This window comes from Argiope bruennichi, chromosome 7 (genome assembly GCF_947563725.1).
Source record: "Argiope bruennichi chromosome 7, qqArgBrue1.1, whole genome shotgun sequence".
Classification (NCBI taxonomy): Eukaryota; Metazoa; Arthropoda; class Arachnida; order Araneae; family Araneidae; genus Argiope; species Argiope bruennichi.
The window spans coordinates 67,133,673-67,156,227 of record NC_079157.1 but is presented as its reverse complement, the minus strand read 5'-3'; the positions used below and the strand labels follow the sequence as shown (position 1 = coordinate 67,156,227).

The 22,555-nt window shown below is 25.7% G+C and overlaps 3 protein-coding genes across 3 annotated transcripts in view; 1 reads left to right on the top strand and 2 right to left on the bottom strand.

Annotated features, from left to right (window-relative positions):
• Positions 1 to 1,794: 1,794 nt before the first annotated feature.
• Positions 1,795 to 10,652, bottom strand: LOC129976102 (coiled-coil domain-containing protein 32-like). The gene is made up of 3 exons (XM_056089485.1): positions 10,476 to 10,652; positions 6,799 to 6,974; positions 1,795 to 2,253 (listed from the first exon to the last, which is right to left on the bottom strand). Exons 1-3 carry the CDS (start codon positions 10,558 to 10,560, stop codon positions 2,122 to 2,124), a joined length of 393 nt encoding a protein of 130 aa, XP_055945460.1. The 5' UTR covers positions 10,561 to 10,652; the 3' UTR covers positions 1,795 to 2,121.
• Positions 10,653 to 11,115: 463 nt separating this feature from the next.
• The window catches only part of LOC129975404 (actin-histidine N-methyltransferase-like), a 44,600-nt gene continuing 33,160 nt past the window's right edge, over positions 11,116 to 22,555 (top strand). Inside the window, exons 1-2 of the mRNA XM_056088467.1 lie at positions 11,116 to 12,099; positions 20,279 to 20,422. Coding sequence (XP_055944442.1) covers positions 11,364 to 12,099; positions 20,279 to 20,422 — 880 coding nt within the window. The 5' untranslated portion in view covers positions 11,116 to 11,363. The remainder of the gene's footprint in view (positions 12,100 to 20,278; positions 20,423 to 22,555) is intronic.
• LOC129975055 (cytochrome c oxidase assembly factor 6 homolog) lies at positions 17,133 to 19,846 on the bottom strand. Its single transcript, XM_056087931.1, has 3 exons — positions 19,739 to 19,846; positions 18,435 to 18,578; positions 17,133 to 17,323 (listed from the first exon to the last, which is right to left on the bottom strand). Exons 1-3 carry the CDS (start codon positions 19,745 to 19,747, stop codon positions 17,234 to 17,236), a joined length of 243 nt encoding a protein of 80 aa, XP_055943906.1. The 5' UTR covers positions 19,748 to 19,846; the 3' UTR covers positions 17,133 to 17,233.

Below are 22,555 nucleotides of genomic sequence, written 5' to 3'. Positions count from 1 at the left end.
TTTTCCTTCAATTATGTTTTTCAGAAAATAAATGGGCCTAATCAATACTATTTTTTTTTTTAAATTTTGATTTGTCTTCATATTTTAATTTTGCTGATATTCATCAGACTGTTCTAATATGGTAGTACACTGAGAAAATAGTTTCTTTAAAAATATTTTTTATTTATTATTGGTAGTAATCATTCTTTTGTTAATAATCTTTCGAATAGTTGTCATTCTTTTTGATATATGGTGATAGCCCAGGGCAGGCAAATAGGGATCAATCATTACGGATAAGATCAGTGGCAATTGCAACATTTTGCCATCTTAGACAGAGTACTCTAAGAGACTCCTCTTTTAATACATTGGTTCATTAAGTTTCACATTTCAACATACTTTTAACTCAACCAACATATAATAATTTATTTCAATTTAATATTTATTTAACCCTTTCTAGGGCCGTGGGAAGTATGCTTCCCACCAAATTTATCAATCTTTGTATGAATTTATGTAAGTTGGCATCAGTTCTGAAATTTTTTTTAGAAAGGCAGAAACTTAGAGGCTTCAGCTCTTTATCTTACACAAAATGATGTGTCTTAATTTGTTCCTTAATTATTAATTCACCAAATTTTAATTAATCAAATTAAATTTATCTAATAAGCTAAATGAATCCCTTTTCTTATTCTAATTTCAAGCCTAAAAATATTTTAACATAATATGACTAGAAAAAAATGGCCCTTTAAAGTGTTATGCAGCTTTTTGAAAATGTACATGTTATAATTTATCATGATTGCCATGGGGGTCATCTTGGATCAGTGGGCCCATATAAATTACATTGTAAGAAATTCAGCACGGCATTCAATGTGTTAAGCAGATGCTTATAAATAATACAAAAACAAAATGAATGTAATGAAATTGATAGGAACATGAATTAATTATACTTCAAAAAGGAGTATTGATATTATCGCAACATTTTGTAATTCATATAATTTGTATTTGCTTAAAATACAATTATTTAGCTTGATATTAAAACTAATAATTTCCTTTTAAACAACCTGCCTTTGGGCCATGCTCAATTTAGCTGATTTAGCATCTACCTCATTTGGCTGCCACTAGATAAAGCCTTTTGTAAAGGCTAGTTGTTGGGAGATGCTACAATGGGAATACCCAAATTTATCTAACACAAATGGCTATTAAAAAAAACTATTTCAAATTATTGCATTTTGTTTTCTTTATAAATTTTTTTAAAAATAAATATACAAAAACATTAATATTTTTTTAAATAATCATTTCAATACCACGTTTTTAAAAGGGCTAAAAAGTATAAAATAATTTCTTCTATCCCCATTCAGATACTTGAAAATTTATGACTTTGAATTTTTAAAATTCACTATCACAAATGGAGTTAGGAGAAAAAATTATTTTATGCTTTTTAATCCATTTAAAAAAATGTAGTATATTAATTATTTTTATTTAAATATTTATTTTATGTTCTTTAGTCTTGTGTGTATGAAATTTTGTAATCGATTTTAAATTAATTTCTAAATGAGCTACAACCTATGACAAAATTTGAAATGAACAGACAAGAAAATGAATTATTATGGCACTGTCATCTCATTCTGAGTAATTTTTAAAGTTACAAATCTCTAGCTCATCAGTAAGTTAGTTTAATGCTAACTTTCCAATGAGTGGATCTTTATATTGAGCAGGCATACAGACAGACAAGAAAGTGAGATAAGTTTTATACTCATAATAAAAAAAAATGATAAATATTTTAATTGAATAAATCACCACTAAAGAAAGAAATCTACAAAGTACACACAGATAACTTTTAATAAGCATTTAACAAACCTATGTACAAATCAGGAATGTATACATATAATTAGAAAAATATATTAGTAAATAAAGTATCTTAAAGAATTTTCAATATCTGTACGATAGATCTATAAAAAGTAAAGTTAATTATCATTCATAATAAACAGTTAAATACAGTAGTGAAATGTACATGATTCAGAAGAAGCGTTGAAAAGCACTGTTAACAATGATATGTCAGATAAATAAATAGAAAATAACATTCAAAAAGAAAACAAAGGCTTAAGTTTAAATCCTTTTAATCAGTCAGATGAATTATTTTTTTCAGGCTTATCGGTCAACACTAGTATCAGTTGATGTTTCACTATTATACTCTGCGGATACTTTTGCTAGGACATCAGATTCTAAGAGATGCTGCAATTCCTCGTACGTTACACCATTTTTCTCAGGAAATAGTTTTTTCTACAACAAAAAAGTAACAGATATTAAAAATATATTAAACCGCTTTTTTATGACAAAATCAATGAAACAGTACATTATAAAAATCTGTTATTTTGTTAAATAATATGTACATGACTAGTACAATAGTGCATAGCGTCAGTGAATACAGTTCGTAAAGTAATATATATGCAGTTGAAGGCTTATTTTCATTATTAAAACATTCAAGGTCAAAGTAAGTACAATTCTTCTAGAATAAAAAGAAGTCTCATGAGAAATAAATTTCAATAGTATAAGACATTGCAATTTAATCCATACAAACAGAAAACATCCCCCCCCCTCCTCTTATACTGCTGTAGTTAGTAGGAAGCAGGAATTAGTGGCGGATGATTTCTAACTAAACTGAGAAGGAGCCGCAAGTGGTTGATTAAAAACTCCATTTTGTTTGAAACAGAAATTTGGTGTTAATTTTTCTGAAAAATGAAACACTGTTACATGCTAATGGATAACTTAGTTAATCTATTTCCAACCTGAAACAAGAAACTGAATTGCTGCAAATTTTATCTCATTCTATACTGATTACATAGTCAATAAATACAATACTATTTTAAAGGATCCTAGTTATGCAACCCAGTATTATTTCAATAAAATCTGATCTCAGTTTTTCTTTGTTTGTTTAGAAAAGGTTATTGTTCATGGAATATTTTGTAAATGAAAATTTAAATTTATCAAATAAATCATTATCTACAAGAGAAATTCTAGACTTTTTCAAGGCATTTGAACATGACTCTGGAGTAAATGCAGAATTCCTAGAAACTTTATTCCTAATTGATAATTCTAGAGTAACATAAAATACCATAATACCAATGAACAATATGATAAATAATCAAATGAATGCTGGAAAATGTCTAGCCGAATGTAAAGAAATTTAAACATTTGTCATTTTATTTCAATTTAAATCACTGCTCTTGAGCAATATATTATCATTTAAAAGACTGATGTCAATATTTTTGTTACAAAAAATCAAATGTTGTCTATCAATCGTTTATTTGATTAATGTCCCCAAGAATGGCACCACTTGAAAGGTTAAAGGACTTTGAGTTGTACAGTATAAGATCATGTCCAATATACAAGTAATTAAAATAATAATTTTCATAAATAGCACCTTTTGGAAGAAAATGTTTTAAATTATATCCAAGCAATATAAGGTGTTCCAAAAAAAAAAAAAAAAATTGGAGCAATTTATTTTTTTACCCATTAGAGATAAGTGGATAATGTGAATTGAAAAACAGTTTAAAATAAAGTATGAAATAATAATAAAAAAATTTTTACCATTAATTTTTAAAAGTTACATTTATATTGCCCACTTATCTCTATTGAGCAAAGAAATAAACTGCATTTCTTCTGCTTCTTCTTTTTGGTACACACTGTTTATTTAATAATCAATATCTTTTATATGTGTGCAATTTAATGTGTATGGTCTTACTTTCAACAAAAAATGTATTTTTGTAGGCATGTCAAAAATGTTTTTCAGTATTTTTTTGCTTGCTGAATTCAAATAAAACCCAGTGTTTAAATACTTCTACAGTAAATTGAAATTTAACTATAAATGAAATATTTGATAGGTTACGATATAAAATCAAAGCATAAATCTCACTTAAATGGTTAACAAGGATAGAAAATGATCTATACTGATTTGAAAGAAAGACTGTGATCCAATATAAAAAAATAAGAACTGATAATTTACAAGAAAGAAGAAACAAATAAGAAAATTTTAATATAAAAAACTTATATAATATATTCTATTAAAATAAAAATATCTAAAATATCGAGTAGAAAAATTAATAGCACAATGAATGATAATTAAAAAGAAAATCTAGATTTAAATAATGAAGACTGCACTTTTTAAATGAGGAGCCTCTCATGATCAAATATTTCTTGAGTGTATGAGATTAAAAATCAGAAAAAAAAAAACCTTAAATGCCCATATATCAATCAGATTATAAAAAAATAACCCATCATGCATTGTTGCAAGATTAATTTGCACGTACAAGAGGGACAACAGGAAAATGTCTGTAATTGTTGCAAGTGATATCAGTTCAAGAAAATCTTATATAAATAATGTTTTGGATATTTCTAATTTATTAAAAAGTAGTCTTCAGTTTCTAAATGTATAAGAGAAAGCTAAAAATAGATTGAGAAATGCCTCACCATCTTAATTCAATAGCTTGAAAACTGAATTATTTAACAATTGTTGTCACACAATAACTGTCAGAACCATATTTTCACACACAATATTGTCAGAAGTCATTAAACATTTATTGTAACCTAAAAGAAAGGTATTCTGCCAGAGGTTTTGCAGCCTTTACTATCAACTTCTAAAGAGTAATTTCTATATGAAGAAGATTACAGAGAATGAAGCAAGGATAATTAACATTTTTTTTAATTGATGTCAAGGGGAGGTATTATATTATTTCTTCATAATTTCATTTTTTGCAATTACTTCACATTTAAGGAGGGACTTTTAGAAACGTGCTTACATATTTCCAAACTGGATATTTTATATAGTTTAATTTACAATAGATAATAAATTATATTATGAAAAATTTGTTTGATTCAGAAGTAAAATGTTAATTCTATGATAAAATGGAAAATATTTTCTAGTTTTCATCAAGCACTATATATCACTAATAGAACAAATGCACTACACATTTTTATCATATTTTTCAATATTGCAATATTATTATTTTGATAAACTTGGGATTTGGTAACATACATATTTTAAAAATTAATGGGAAATCTGACAATCTTCATGAACAAACATTCTAAAAATTGTAATTTACCAGAACCCTTTTTCATATTATATATATATAAAATTAATAAAGAAACAAATTTCTTTCTTTCCTCATTATTATGCATCATTATTCTAAAAGCTTTTAGCTGAAAAAAAAAAAAAACTAATAAAATTTAATATTTATCAAATTGAATAATAAGCAAAACTGATTAAATTTAGATTAATTTTGTTAATAACATAATATGGTAGGCTAATTGAAAATTCAAATTTTCAGCAAAACCCATCATTACAAAAAGTTTTAAAATTTTTCAAGGTGGATTTCGAATGCATAGATTTTTGTAATAGATTAGATTTAATATTATATATATGAATATATATAATGATATTTCAAAATTTAATTTAGTCCTAATTAATTACAAAGCTTTATCTTAATTTAGCCCATATTAAATTCATTCTAAAATGTTCTTCCATTTCCTGATCCAATTCCACCTTTTTTATTTAATTAATACAACACGAGTTCTAAAATTGTTGAAGTCTACACGTTCCCACACAAAGTGAAGGGATAAAAAATTGTCAAGCCAAGCACATTCCTTTAATCCTAATTTTTTTAATCCCTATAATTCCTTTACCTGGGTTAACAAGCGTAGAGAAATTCCTATCAAAATCTCACAGTATATAATCACAGGCATAAATTTTTCATTAGCTTTCCCTCATTCTGCTCTTATGTTGATCTGTGCTGACGTGCTCATCACTTCTGCTAGTACATAAATCATACCTCCTGGGATAGAATAAAATGAAGGTAAAAATTCGAAATTGTCTTCTATGTCTTTGGCGATGATTTTGCTCAAAAAAGTATGTATGTATGTATATATATATATAAACATATTTTATAACAGATTCATGGCTGAAGGCATAGAAGATAATTTTGAATTTTTAACCTCATTTTATTCCATCCTGGGAGGCATGATTTATGTACAAGCAAGAAGCCATGAGATACATCAGTCCACGACAAAAGAAAAGAGCGAAAAGGACCAGAAATATCTTTTCCAATAATTTTATACTATGAGATTCTGATAGGGATTCTTTAACATGTGTAGGCTTAGGAAAGGGAAATATAGGTATCTTTTAAAAGGATTTACTTAGCTTGACAGATTTTTATCCCTTCACTTGGAGCATGTGAAAGTGCTGATTAAAGAATTTTTACAGAGCTTGTGTATCATTAATTAATGAAAAAAAAGTGAAATTGGACCAGGAAATATGGGAACATTTTAGAATTAAGTTAATATGGGTTAAATTGAGATAAAAATGAAGAAATTAATTAGGATTTAAATTTAATTTTAAAATATCATTATACACACACCACCTTTTTTCAAAAATGCTTTATTTGACCTTAATATAAACAAATAAAAATATACAACACTGAAATAGCTGCAATCCTTGATGATGATAACTAAAAAAATTTCTACCACCAAAGATCTTATCAAAAGATCATTTCTGATTATTATTGGGTTGCTTAGTTATCAATTAGGTATCTAAAAGATAGACATAAAATTTCAAAGATTTGTTTGACACTTTACTTAGAAAGAATAACAATTAAAAATACAAACTAAACACGATGAAAGCTTTATTAAACTAGAAATCACAAAAATGAAACTATATGTAGAAATTAAGGGAAAAAAAAAAAAAAAACCATTTTTCTTTGGAAATTAAATTTTGTAAACATAAATGAGGTACATTTTTTATCAACAAAATAACCAGAAAACAAAAAATATTACTTCAACGTAAGATACAGAAACTTCTTTATCTCCATCACAGTCATCAAAGGATAGTTGTCCAGTAGCTGAGGATATTAAATGACTCATATAATCATCCTTAGCCTTTTGTAAGACTGTTATCATATCTTTTGAAGTTAGACTTTTGTTTAATCCTTTCACTTTGGACAATCTTGTTTCTAATGAAAATAAGCAAATTTCAATAAACAACTAGCTTTTATGAAATAAGTATTGCAATACAGACTTACAGAAATGTAATTGTAAATTGAGAATCTTGATCCATATTTTATTCATTGTCCTTATACATTTTCCTTCAAATAAGCTTTAATTTTAAATTGACATTTAAAAATTAAATTTTTATCTCATTGATAATTTTAAACTGTAATGTATTTAAAAAGATTATACTTAAAAATAACTTAGAATTATAGTTACAGTAATTAACACTGAAACATTTATTGATCTAAAGATAATTTTTAACCCATTTAAGATCTTATTTTAAATATTTTATTAATGGTGCTATTGTTAAAATAAGTGATGAATGTTGCCATTAATGGAATAGCTTTAGAACAAGCTATTCTATTAATGGCAATACACTATTCTATTAATAGAATAACTTTTAATACATTAATCAATATAATAAAGCATAAATTAAAATAAAAAAATATATAAATTAAATTAAATGTTACCTTTTGTAGAATTAAATGCCTCATATCAAAGATTTATTAAAAGATATTTTTTGCATACCAATATCAATAAATCTGACAAAGGTACTTGGAATTAATATTTTCATGAATTAAACCTTTTTATAAATACTCTTACTAAAAATTCATTTTCAGCAATCTTAAATTAATATTTATTTTTGAATATTAACCATTTAAACTACAGTAACCAAAAATCATTAAAAAAATATATTATAAATTAGAAAGCAATGATAAATCTAAAAAAAAAAAATATCTAATATTTACTAAGAATTATAAATAGGATTATATAATTTAAAATGACTTTTCTGTTATTAAAATTATTACAAATGTCAAAATGATGCAGTTTCAAACATGACAAACCATAACAATCATAATTTAATTTGTCTTAAGTCAAACATAAGTTATTTATCTTTTTCGTCTTAGACAACAGTATACATACACACACATGTTATTTTACATTTCTAGTGAATATACAAATAAAAAACTAGAATTCATTGGGATAATAAATGACAAATATTGATTATCTAGAGCAGGGATGGCGAACCTTTATGGACGTACCATTTTTTCTAAAGAAATGTTTCATGAGGTATATACATCTTCAAATTTTGCCTTGTGATTATTGGGAAAATAATAAAACTAAATATTAACAACTCGAAACTCTTTATTTACTACGAAAAAATACATTTTGCACTGTAAAGTAGTAAATGTTTTACTTATACGTGTAATTGAAATTAAAGTAACATTAGTGTGACTTCTGTTGTTGCAGATTAGATAGATGACCAATAACTAATATTAGGATTGATACCGAATTGTCTTCATCCAACAAAGCATCAAACTTTCGCTTATTTAAAGCCTGCAACAATACGAGGTTGACTTTTTTTTGTAACTAACATACATTATCAAGAGATGTTAAGCAACTTTTATCTCACAAGGCTTGTTGGTGAATAATGCAATGGAATTCAAGAATCGAATGTCCTATGTCTGCTTGAAATAAACTAGTGAAACTATTTTTTATTTGCCACCATATTTGGAGTACCATTAGTTGTTACTGAAAAAATTATTTTTAAATCAATTTCTTTCTCAGTAAGCAAATTTTTAACAGTCATACAAATATCTGTGTCCTTTGTTGTTGTTAGCAACGATGTTTTCTCAATTAATTCTTCCTTAAGGACGTTTCCTACACAATATCAAGCAAAAACAGCTAAATATGCAGATTAAGTGAAGAAAGTACTTTTGTCAAGACACTGCATAAAAGCAGCAGAGTTAATGTCATTTTTTATTGATCTGTTACCTTTCCGGCCAGTTTTAAGATGCTGTCTTTTATTGTGTTTCAAGATAGAGGAATATCTTTGATGTGCTGAATTAACTTATCTTTTTTATCAAAATTGTCAAAAAGTGAAGATGCTTATGCTAACCAGGGTTTTTAAAAATATTCTTTTTCCCAAAAAGGTTAACTCCCGGGGAGGGGGCACCTTGAAATGAGGATGAGATGCTTCCGGCATGGTGGTTGGATCTTGCCACCCTGGCGGGTACACTAATAGGTGGAGGATCTGACTCCCCCACCTATTAGTAGTGACAGGACGTACTTCCTTCGGGGAGGGTTATACCGTGGCTGGTGATGGCTCTTAGGACTCAACCACAGTTCCCGCCAATGTTGCTGTTGCGGCGGTCCGGTCATTCAGTTTTATAGTTTAAATCCGTGTGCCTTCGTGGCGGGTCGGAGAGTTAGATGGTTGACTTCCCAAAAAGGTTTACTATGCTGAACAATGACATTTGCAGCTGAGTAACTTGCTGCGCCCGTATGACAATTTTTGCTAATATATTTAATCATACACATCAAACTGTTTATTTCTGTCGGTTATTTTGAATTAAAATGCAAACCATTTTGATCTGTGGCATGTCCAAAATATTGTGCCGCATTCCATTGGTTCACCATTCCTGGTCTAGAGTATCAAATTTTCTTAGATTTAGAGAGACTCTTAAAAAATAAAATTAATACAAAGAATAAAAACTATCTGGAAAACATATTTGCTTCAACCTTTAATCTTAGTGAGGTTTAATTTTAAATTTACAATAAATACAAATTTTAGGTAATTTAATAATTATGATAAGAATTACAAACATATAAATTTTATACTTTGAACTTTGCTTATCAATATCTAATATATTTTGTACACTACAGAGAAATTATAGCAGTAATTAATATATATATACACACAATGAATCTCTCTTTTCTTCAATTAATTTTTATTTTCTTAATTACTATGCCTCTAAAAGTATTTGACTAGATTGAAATGCATTCATAAAATAATTCATATAATATAATCATTAGCAAATTATCCATATAGATTTTCATTTTTTTTATTAGATGTACATCCTTTTAGGAGGTCATTGTTATCATTGTCATGCCAAAAACAAATAATGTTTTAAAGATAAATCCAAGATATAGCTATGCTTTTTTAATTATGTGTTTGTAACCTAATTGAACTATATATTCTATAATTTAACTTAGTTAATAAGTATTCTAAAAGAAAAATGCATATATTTTGAATAACTAGGAAAGCATTAAAAAATTAACAGCAAAATTGAAAAGTAGTAGTACCATGCATAATGATACTGACATCAATAAAAACAATTTTTAAAGTATGAACGATTTAAAACATTTCTAGATTCATACAGATTTTCAGCAATAAGTATGCTTTGACATTTAATTTTTTTCCCTCACTGGAAACACATTCTTTCTGCAAATATTGATTGCTCAGATATTTCTTAAAATATCACTTGACAGTTCATATATATATATATATATATATATATATATATATATATATATATATATATATATATATATATATATATATATATGAATATAAATTTCAGATTTCTTTCTAAAATTCTTCCAAATATTTTTTCTCTAAAAACAATTTTGGACAAGCAATTTACACTAAGCCATCTCTAATCGTAGAGTATTTAAATTACCTAGTTTACGAATATAATCATCAGAATCAGGCAAATGACTAAAGCTAGATGAAATTTGGTTCGAATCATCCATTTTAGCTGACATTTTTGAGTGTCGTTTCAAATATTTATCGTTTAATTCACTTCGAAAGTTTTGAACTTTTCAAGACTTGATTGATTGATTATTAGCAGCAGACTTCTTTCTTTCTTCAATTCATTTCAATTTTTTATGTTAATTTTTCCCCACTTCTTATATATTCCCTCTAATTAACAATCTTATATTTAAATATGGGAGATAATAAAGGATTAATATAAAAATATATTATAAAAAACGTACTATCAGGGTCTTAATGGAATTTCAATTTTTGATTGCTGCATCACTAATTTTGTTTAAAATAATTAGAAAAGTGAAAAATCTTTTAAATAATTATAGATATTTCAAGAAAACTAATGATTGTCATATATTTTAAATTAAAAATTGTATCAGATTATATCTGATAATATTAAAAAAATATTGATAATAATTTAAGCAATAACTCATATCGGAAAAAATACCAATGGATTTTGATGTGAAGTGAAGTAAAGTCGTAGTCGTTAAGCAAATAAGAATTTAACTCCTCAAGTTTTCGAAGAGTAAATAGAATTTTCTATTTTGAAATAGTGTGTTTTTGAGAGTTAATTTTTTAATTTTATGGCTTCATCAACATCTTCACAGAAACATCCAAGCTCAGAAGAAAATGCTTTTGATGCAATGGACAAATTTATAAATGAAAGTGGCTGCGCTGATTTCCATTACAAATTGCAGGTATAAGTACTTTTAATATTGCATCAAAACTTCCCGTCTGTGAAATATTTAGAGCGATTTCCATTTACATAAGAATTATTATTTGTTATCTTCAATCATACATCATGGATTTGAATATACCTTTGCCGAGCGCTGCGCCTTCTGAAGCGCTCTTTTCAAATTTCATCGCCGAAGTGAAAGAAATTGAAAAAAGAGACTCCGTGTTTACTCCTAAACAACAGATAGATCGTCTTTTACGTCCAGGAAGTACGTATTTTAATTTGAATCCTTTTGAAGTTCTCCAGATAGAACCAGAATCATCAACAGATGATATAAAAAAGCAATATCGCCGTTTGTCAATACTTGTACATCCCGATAAAAATCCGGATGATAGAGAGAGAGCCCAGCAAGCATTTGATATTGTCAATAAAGCATATAAGATCTTAGAAGATGAAGCTCAACGTGCCAAAGCTTTGGAAATAGTAGAGGAAGCAAAAGGGCGCACAGATATGATGATTGAAGAAAAAAGAAAAAAACAGAAGAAAGCTGGGAAAGGTTCAAAAGTTGAAGAAGATGATCCAGTTAAATATAAACATGCTGTTTATGTTTTGACAATGAAATTGTTTGCTGATTTAGAGCGAAAACGACGACAGACAGAGGAACGAAATATGGAAGAGAGAAAAAGAAAAAGAGAAACAGAAATTGAGGAAGAGGAAAAAAAGAAAATTGATAAGGAATGGCAAAAGAATTATGAAGAAAGTCGAGATAACAGAATCAACAGTTGGAAAACATTCCAAACTAATAGCAAATCTAAAAAGAAAGTTAAAGAATTTCGCCCTCCTAAACACAAAGCTGAAACTCGTTCATGATTTTCAGATCTTCATGACAGAATGTTACATATTTTACTCAAACCATAGTTATATTTGATCTGGGTATTTTATCAAAAGTGAGTTTCCATTTCCAAGTATGGTTAACTTATGCTCAATAAAAAAATACATCCTCTACTCAAAGATCTGCATTTTTAAGAAACATTTTAAAGGAGAAGAAATTTTACATTTATGTGTATACCTTAATGAAGCACAACATTTTTGACTGGGTCACAATTCAGGTATTGATATTGAAATTAACATAGTGACTGGGATTTTTGTAGAATGAACTATATGAAGTACAACCATAGATAGCCTTGATAAATTTGATTATAATAGCTGAAAATTTTAGCTTTACATATATTTTTGCTTCATGTGGTTTTTGTTAAGTAATATGGAAGAGAATATCTTTCATTACTAAGCAATGCAATCTGTAGTGCTTTATAAATTGTTTATATTCAGTTCTTCAAAGTTATTTTGGGTTATTTTGTTCATTCAGTGTAAGTTAGAATAAAATATTGCTTCTTGGGATGTCTGATATTTTATTTTGTTGTATAAACTGTATATTAAATTAATTTATGTGGCATACAGAATATGAAATTTTATTTTCAGGACTGCTTTGCTGAGACTAAAGATTGGAGAAAATGTCAGCAGGAAGTAAGAGATTTTCGAAACTGTGTAAATGCAGCAAATGTGAAAAAACAAGTCAGCAGTTGAAAACTAAAACTGATATCTAGATTGTATATTTTTTACAGGAAATTGATGTTTGATAAACTATTGTGCCACATCTTTTTCAATTGTTTATAGTCATTGTAATAAAGATATAATAAGAGGTTTGAATTTTACTAATTTTTAGTGAACTTTAATTATTAAGAAAATACTAATTTTGTTTTAAGAAAATATTAGGAAATTGTATTAAAATAAGTTCTCTTTTATCAGTTATTTAGATCAGTGATTTAGATTTAAAATCAGTTATTTAGATTGTAAGAATTTTTTAAAAGTATGATTTGAAGGATGCACTTAAAAAAAATTCTTCTTCTAAAAAGTAGTAACATCATTTGTTATCTTTAACATAAATTTACCACTAATCTATCAGTTTGAAAATATTGTTATAAATCTTATAAATAAATGAATTAAAAAATAAACTCTCAATGATATAGTTGTATAAAATTAATATTTTTAACAACTTAACTTCTAATTTTACCAGAACAGAAACTAGTAAAATGTATAGAAATCTGTAATAAATTTTTATATCCAGCTAGATAAATATATAACTATTTACAATGTATTAAAAAGAATTTGTTTTTTTTTACATGTATTTTTTATTAGAATTCATTTTAACAATGAACAATTTTTCTAGAATTTGCTGTGTGTTAGAACGACCAAAAAAAGAAAAAAAAAAAAAAATGATGTTGACCGGCTATTTGCTGAATTGAGAAAAATGATGCGAATAAAATGTTAATTAAAAAAAAAAAAAAAGAGAGAAATCCAGGAGTTTATCTAGCAGTGGATCATATTTATTACATTTGATTGATTTATAACTAATGGATTAAGTAACTATTTTTTGAATATGAACTTAAGTATTAAAAGATTGTGAAATTTAAAATTTTGCATAGCTTTGTTTATAATATCTTATATTTAATATTTCAGAATTGAAAAAAGTATCTTTAAAACTAAGATGACTTTCTTTTTTGTCCAGAGAGACATCTTTATTTAGAGCCAAGATGGGGTGGAGAAAAAAATTAGTAATTAAAATTTACTTAATAAAATTTGTCTTAACAAAATTAGAAAAAGAGATGATAAATGGTGCTATGCAGTTATGAACATATGGACTAATGTGTTTGAATGGAATTTCATTCCCAAAAGTCAATGTCATCTCTTAAGAGCCAAGCCTTCAACAGTTCTCCCCAATTACAGGAGATAGCTTCTGATTGAAGCGGGTACTCCTTAACATCACTTCTAAGAATGGAATTTCGTTAGTAAAGCTTTGTATATTTCAATGACTTTCGGAAATATGACATTTATTTTATGATTAATCACTCCAAGAAACTGTCCTATTCATGATTAGTCAAAATATTTGTTTTTGAAGTATCTTTAGAAGAAAATTGATCATCAGTATCTGGTTGCTTGGATACATTAATATAAAAGTCATATTTGATATCCATTAATCTGATTTTTAGTTTTCTTACAAATATTCAGTACTAATTACAAAATTTGACATTTTACACACATAGGGATTTTATGCCATTAATCCATGGTTTGAAGTAGACATTTTCATGCAATGGTAATATTCCTTACATTATTCAATGTCATTATTTCTTTTATTTAAGGATATTTAAAGACATAGGGAATAGTGATTATTAATGATTTTTTTAAAATTTCAACATTGGTATGATGTTTTATCTAGGACTTGGGTGAGTTATACAGATGACAACATATTTAGATATTTTGCTGCCCTAGGCAATGGGCCATATAATGTCCTCATTTAATAAGATAATTTCAGATTTTTAATATTCATTTTAATTTAAACTTTAAAAAAATCTTAAATTTTTGAAATTATACTTCTTTTTATCTATTATGATACTAGGCTGCTTAGCATTCATGCTTGTATGCCAATTATTGATATAGAGCTTCTGTTTTATAAAAAAAATTAATAATGAGAAACATACAAAAATCTGACCAGTTATGCTTGATTTTTAATATTATCCGAATATTTTATAATTCAAAGAATTTGTATTTTTTTGCAAGTTTATTTGGCAGCCAGGAAAGTAAAGTTTTTGTAATTAACTTGCTTGCGATCCCATCTTAGCTTATTAGCCCTATGTGGAAATCAGCCCCCGTATATGGAGCATAACTGATTATGGATGTTTATAAAAAATGATAATCTTTATTTCTATTTATCTTTGACTATTGGTACTTTTAAGATGTGACTTCTTCCCTTCATTTTTTAATCATTAGATGCATGTATTGGGACATATAATAAAGAACAAATATATTTCATGTCCACTATTCGGTTTTCATCATTAGATCTTCTTAATGGAATATAATTTTAAATCTTACTTCAATTTGTATCAATATTTAATTTTTGAATTACAACCAGTGCAAGAATATATTTTTTTAAAAATAACCGATTCTTATTTTAAGAATAAGAATTTATTTAAATAGTCGCAGTATTGTTATTGGAATAATCACAATTTTATGTTCAGGAGTTTGACTTATTATCTGAATTCATAGGTAGCTAACTTTTTCATTTATGCACAAGAATAATTTTTATCATGAAATATTGCTGATATTATGTAAAGAAATTTGATATAAAAATTTAATTATTAAACTTTATACTTATTATTTTACAATGATAATCTATTAAAGAAAATTTCAATGAATGGTTTTGTGCCTTAACATATAAAAATTAGCTACTGCATTAAGTAATGATTGTGTGAATTGCAGATTATAGAAAACACTAGTTCATTTTGATATTTGAGAAAAAAAATCATGTTTATATTTGATCAACCCTTGTGCTAAGTGATCAAATGAGAAATTAAACTGTTCCGTTTCTGCTTTCTACAGAAGATTATGGTTAATTTTTTTTTTTCACTTTTTTGTCATTAAAAAGGATTGATTACATGCACAATTGGGAAAAACACTGATATATTGATCAATATTACTTAACTTTTCATTTAACCATATTTTGATAATTAGAAGATTACTTAGTAATTTTAAAAAAAAATAAATTCATTTATTTTGTGTGTGTGAAAGTTAGACCTAAATATAGCACATTATGAAGCTTCACATTTAATAAGCTGATAAATGTAATTTCACATTTCCAGCTTAATGAACATATTGATGATTTATTTAATCTTTTATTTTATTACTTTAATAAAAACATGTATTTTGAAAAATTTATTTTGATTTATGATTGCTCTCCCTTCATTTTTACTAATAATAACAATGAATTTATGTGTATTGGCATTCGAGTCTAAAGCATTTGGTCTACGACTAGATTTGGTATATATATATATATATTTTGCAGGATGGAAATATACATCTTCCAACAATTAAATTTTTTTTAATTAATTGAAAATTAAGCAATTTTGGCATTTTTCTGTGATAACTTCTGAAAATACTGCATAAAAGAAAAGTTTTATACTATTTGAAATTTAAAAAAATTATCTTTTTAATGATGTTACTTCAAGTCAGGAAAATTTTACCTAAATGTTTTTTTTTTTTAACCTAATTTCTAACAACAGATTACATGGGCCCACTGAAATTCAAATAATTTTCATTGTTTCATCAAACATCTCATAACTTTTTTTTCCCCATTGTTGAAAGTTAAAAAAGGAAATTCTGTGAAAGTTAAAAGATAAGTTTTAATTTAATGCAGGTTCATGGAACTAACCTGCATTAGAAAGATTCATATGCAGAATGAATAGAACATACATGAGATAATTAAAATTACACATCTTTAATATCTAACAATTTCATGGTATCATGGGCTTTGATGGACTAATTCTAATTTATTCAACTGGATTTAAATCTAGCTAATATCTCCAGTGAACCAGTTGGTTGTGGAAACGATCAGTATTTTATATTTAAGCAGATGGTTGGTGTTTATAAAGTAGTAATTAAGTGAAAATCATGAAGATATATAGGAACTTGATTTATGACACTTAAAAAGTATTTTAATTATCTTAATACTTTATAATAAATAAAATTTGCATTTTCAATTGTATTAATTTGATAACTAAAAAAATAATATTTTTAAAAATTGACTTTCCTATACACCCCCATCCCAATTTCAACAACACTTGGCAATTACCTAGTCAGAAATTTCTAACTGATCTCCTAAACATTACAATATCTTAATATTTCCAACTTTTTAAAAATAATCATTTTAATGGCGTAATTATATTAAACAAAATTATGATAATAATTTTAAGTAGTGTGATGTTAAGTTTGCTATTTACTGATTGATATTAAATAAATGAGAATTTTAATAATATTGCAACTTAAAAAAATAATATTAACATATAACTATTAATATTTATTTTTAATAAACAAAATGTCTATAGAAAACACTAAAATCTATATAAAATAAACTGTACAAATATTTGAACTAATGCACTCAAATATCAAGATTTTTTTAAGGCTTCCACTGGATCTTCAGACTGTAGCTTTTCTTTGAATTTCAAATAATCCCTTTTACGATTAAAATGTTGTACCTGAAAAAATAAATAAATAAATAAAATATTAATGAGTAATTTTAAAATACTTTATATAACTGTTACTTTATTGAAGTATTCTTTTATGTATCCATTTATAAATTCCATATATTATAAAACACAAATATAATTACAAAATCGGATGTTGAGTGAATCATTTTTTAAAAACTTTATTTCTTAAAACTGTTGTACGTTTGAGTTGTAGAACCATTTAACTATATAAGCAGATGGAAAAATTATACACAGATATAAAATTAAAAATTTTCTAATGAAAAAGTGTATTTCAAAGAAGTATTTATTGCAATTTTAATCATTTTACAAGATGCAGAAATATTTTACATACAGAAAGTATGGTATGAAACTAAAGAATTTTGAATGAAATGTTTATCTTATACAGCTGCAAATCCATTAAATTGTTTAATTTACATAAATACACCATAAAAAATTTAAATCCAATTATAATGTTTATCTTGTGTTATTTTTAAAAATAAATATATAAAACAATTAATGAAATATTTGTACATTTATATTACTTCTAGTTTATATATAACCAAAGTTGTTTAAGATGAAAATATCAAATTTCTTATAAATAAAATATAACATTTTATGGAATAACAAAACTTACATAAATAAATACATTTCTACCAATATATATAACATAAAAAGAATTTTTTATTAATACACAAAATGCTTTCAATGACTTTATAACTTTATTTTCAATAAAAATATAAACATTAATTGTAATAAAATTTTTTTAAACCTACTAAAAATTAAACATTTTTAAAAACCAACACAAAAATTAATTGAATACTGTTCATGATAACTTGTGGTAATTAATAAAATGATTTAAAATATCTATAACATTTTCCATTCAATAGGAGTATTAGTGCTAAAGAATATTTCCTAAACATAGAAAGATATTTTATCATTAATAAAAAAAATTAACTAATTAATTGTCATGAAATCTTTTTCTAATGTTTCATACTGTTTTTTAGTAAAATTAAACAATATATATTCAATGTTTGAATTTCTTTAACATGCATAATTATTTATATATTTTCCCCTTTTATAGATATTCTTCGCAGATTTGTAAGAGTAAATGAAAAATTACCCATAGATTGGGACAGTCATTTTCAAAACACTTTTTCTCTTCTAAACAGCTACTTGGATCATCATTATTTTTATCTAGGCATTCCCAAAATGCGTCACGAGAAGCCCAACATTTTTTTCTCTTGTCTTTATCAGGGAAAGACATCTAAAATAGAATGCTCTCCTTTAGTTTTGGGAAATATAATAATATTAAACAAAAAATGTTATAACTTTATAATATAATGAATTATATGTAATGAAATTTAGAACAATTGTAATCCAGCCATATTATTTTAGGATTCAGGGTATCATTATTATATACATGCATAAATAAAATTCCCTGACATTCTGAAACAGATAGTTTAGAAACGGAACTGAATATGCATAAAACTCTTTAAGAAACTTGTATAATATGTCTGAAAAAGGTCTTATGAATACCTAAAATATCTAAATTTATTGAAACATTTTATTGATAAGCATACTATATATTAAAGAACAAGTAGAAATTCATATCTATTTTATTTAATACAGTTCATGGGAGGGAAAAATGATGACAGACTTTAATGATTTGAATAAATGTCAGAACTTATGATTGAAATCTATACAATAATATTTATTAAATTTACTGCAGCCAAATATAAACGAATACTGTTAAAATACACATAAGTTTATAATTGCTATTTATCAGTCAATTATAATGAACTGCTGTCGATACGAATATGAAATTTTATCAATCAAAACCAGGAACATATTAATTCTGCAACTTTTTGAATATTTTATGACAGCATATTTTTATTTTTTAAAGAGAAATAATGTTCAAAGAAAACTGTATTTTTCACAAAATAAATAATACATCAAAGAAGCATACATTTCAGTTTTATTAGTGAAATAATTAATTTGTATTAAAATAAACTATCTTAGAGAATGACTACTCCATAACTGTTACCCCAGAAAATTATACATCAAGAAAGATAATTGCTTATGCTGTTTTAAATATCAAACAATTAATTATCGTTCGTATAATGTGGGGAATAACAGCTTCGAACTGCGATTAGCCTGCTTTTTTTTTTTTGGCTATACAATTAATGCTAATAATTACATACAGATTATCATATTTACGGAAGCAGTTAATGAACATACAAGTGAGATTTTCACAATACTATACATATTTAAAGAATATCAAGATATATTTTCATATAGTTTACAGAATACTTGTGTAATTTTTTATCAAACAAGCTACAAAATGACAAGGTTTAAAAGAATTATAAAATTTATTAATCTCAATGATTATCAAATATCATTTCAACAAAAAATTTCTCGAGTTACAATTAACATGCAAATTTATAAAACGAAACCGGCATCTTCAAATGCTACAATTACAACAATATTATGTAAAATAATGAATCGTTTGTTAGTTAACAAATTATAAAAAACTGCGGAAATGTTTAGACAAAATTTCAAACGAGTAAATAAAAACTAACTTTTCAACACGGCACAAACTTTGAAATACGATCTGTGTTTAGTTGCCAAAAATAATGTCCAAATATACGAAATCCAAATGAAAGATAATTTAGCAGTTTATGATAAATATCAAAAATTATGAATAATCAATTATAAATCAATATTCTATTTATAAAATAACTTTTGTATCATGGCATAATTGTTGATGAGAATTTAGAATAACTTTTCTATTTAAACTAATCATTTAAACGGCTTTGCTTAATCGTAATTTTTTCAGGCCGCATGGCAGACCGAAATATTTGGATTTATTATTTTTTGTCTGCTCTGTTCGTAATGCGAGCTGAGCTCTAAATAGACAAAATACTAAAAAACTGAAATAAAATTTTATACCATTTGATTTTTAAGGGAAAGAAAGTTTTATAACTTTTAATAACATATTTAAAATGAAGAAAGCAGATAAAAATATTTCAAACGTTTTGCTTCAAATGAAAAAGATTCCGAAACAAGTGAAAGAACAGCTAAAACCTCTCGTTCAAAAACTTTTAGCTAGTAAGATTTATTGCTAGAATTGATTTTCATGATTAATAAGTTCCTTTTTTTTATCAATATATTTATGGTAAAATGTTTTTACTAATATGTTATTCCAAACAAGTACAGTCTATTTAGAATTTGATTGGATATATTTATTTTTACAGTCGTCACACATGTATTAGTTTTTTTAGATTCAATGAATGACGGTCAATTATGGATATTTTTAATGAATAAAATAATTCCTAGAAACTCTTATATGTCATTTCGAGCAATTGTTTCATGGGAATTGATAAGTTGGAAAACTCAGTGTTTTCATTATTGCATTTTTTAAATTTCCTTTATATATTTTAGGGACTAACTATATCTCATCTGTAAGATATGCACTTATATTTAGTATGAGTCTTTATGAGCCTAGGAGAAGCTCTTTATTTAGGAAGAAACATGATAATTAGCAGTATAGTATCATTATGCTAATGGGAATAGTAGCATAAATAGGATGGAATAGACTAAGCTAGTACCCTGGACACCATTAGGAGGGAGCATAGAATTGTTGAAAAAGTCAATTGCATTTTTAAAATTAGTGATTCTTATATGCCCTTTTGATTCTTATATACCCAATCTAAAATAAATCTGTTTAGAAACAGAAACGAAATGTTTTAATTTCTTGATATATTCCTTAATCTGCAAAAATCCTTTATTCAAATTGTTATTTAAGTACTGTGCATAAACTTCTTTCCCTGATATTCACAATCAAATTCTGATAGTCTAAAATATTTTTTAAATTAAAAGTAAAGATAAATGTGCCGTGTTAATATAAATGAATCATGACAGCAGTATTCGATAAAACAAATCGAGCTGAGAATGAATAAGCTTAGAAGGTCATATTTCTATTCGCCATAAATTTCTATCAGTCAGCTAAATAGTGATTAATGTTTTAAAAGAGCTTATTTAAAATTGCTATAATCTAAAATGAATAAGAAGAATGGAATAATTTTAATTAATAATAACAGACGAAATGCAAAAATTGTTAGCACTAAGAATTTTGGTGTATTGGAAGAAGGCATGCATGATGTAATAAATTATTAATTTTTTTATTTTTATTAACATATTTTATTCTAAATTTGCATTGCAGAAGAACAACAAAAAAAGATACATCATTACATCATAACCATAACACACTTGAAAAGAAATTATTCGCTGGATTTGCAGCTTTGTTTGACAGATTGGTTCTGTTTGAGAAGCTCATACAATTAATAATAATTACCACACAATATTTACTATTGAATAATTAATTGAACAGTTTCTTTCCATAATTTCATTGAACTTCTGAGCAAAATGTGTTCTCTTCCCCCCTTCTCACCCCCAAATCATTTTTTTATGGTTTAAACTAATATTTTTCAAAGGAAATTTAATCTCATTGTTTTTGAATTTGAAAAGAATTGTTTTTGAAATCTTGTGGTATATTTTCTATAATAACAATGCATTTCAAAGACTTGTGAACAATTTTCCCTAGTTAAATCTTTAACTCAATATTAAAATAAGAATTCAAATTGAATTTTATATTACCAGTTACTGACATAAACCTTTGATACTATAAGCTCATATAAATTATATTACATAAGGATTTATGAATATGAATTGTAAATCTAATTTTAAAATCATATCTAGTTCACTTATCAAGTTAGTTATAGTAATTTCATAATGAAGCAATAAAATAGGTTTGATTTAAATTTCAAAAATGAAAATTTCAGTTGCAGATATCATCCAGAAATATTTTTAAAATTTTGTTAAAATTGGGGGGGGGAATTCTACAATAATAATATATCATTAAAAAGATTTTTTTAAAAAAATTTTAAAATAGTGGATTTATGAATATGAATTGTACTTATCTTTAAATTTTGTCTTTTTTTATCTTTATCTTTATCTTAATAAGTACTTTTGAGCAATAAACTTTTCAAAAGTTGTCACTAAGACGAGCAAGGTTTTGTTTAACTTTTGATTAATCAAAATTAATACAGATTTCGAAAAATCACTTTGAGGTGCAAATTCTCACCAATCAAATCATTTTCGAATTTCATTTGATACAATTGTATCAAATAATTTGATCTTTACAACCAACAGATATACAGGTCGTAGATTATTTTTTAGATG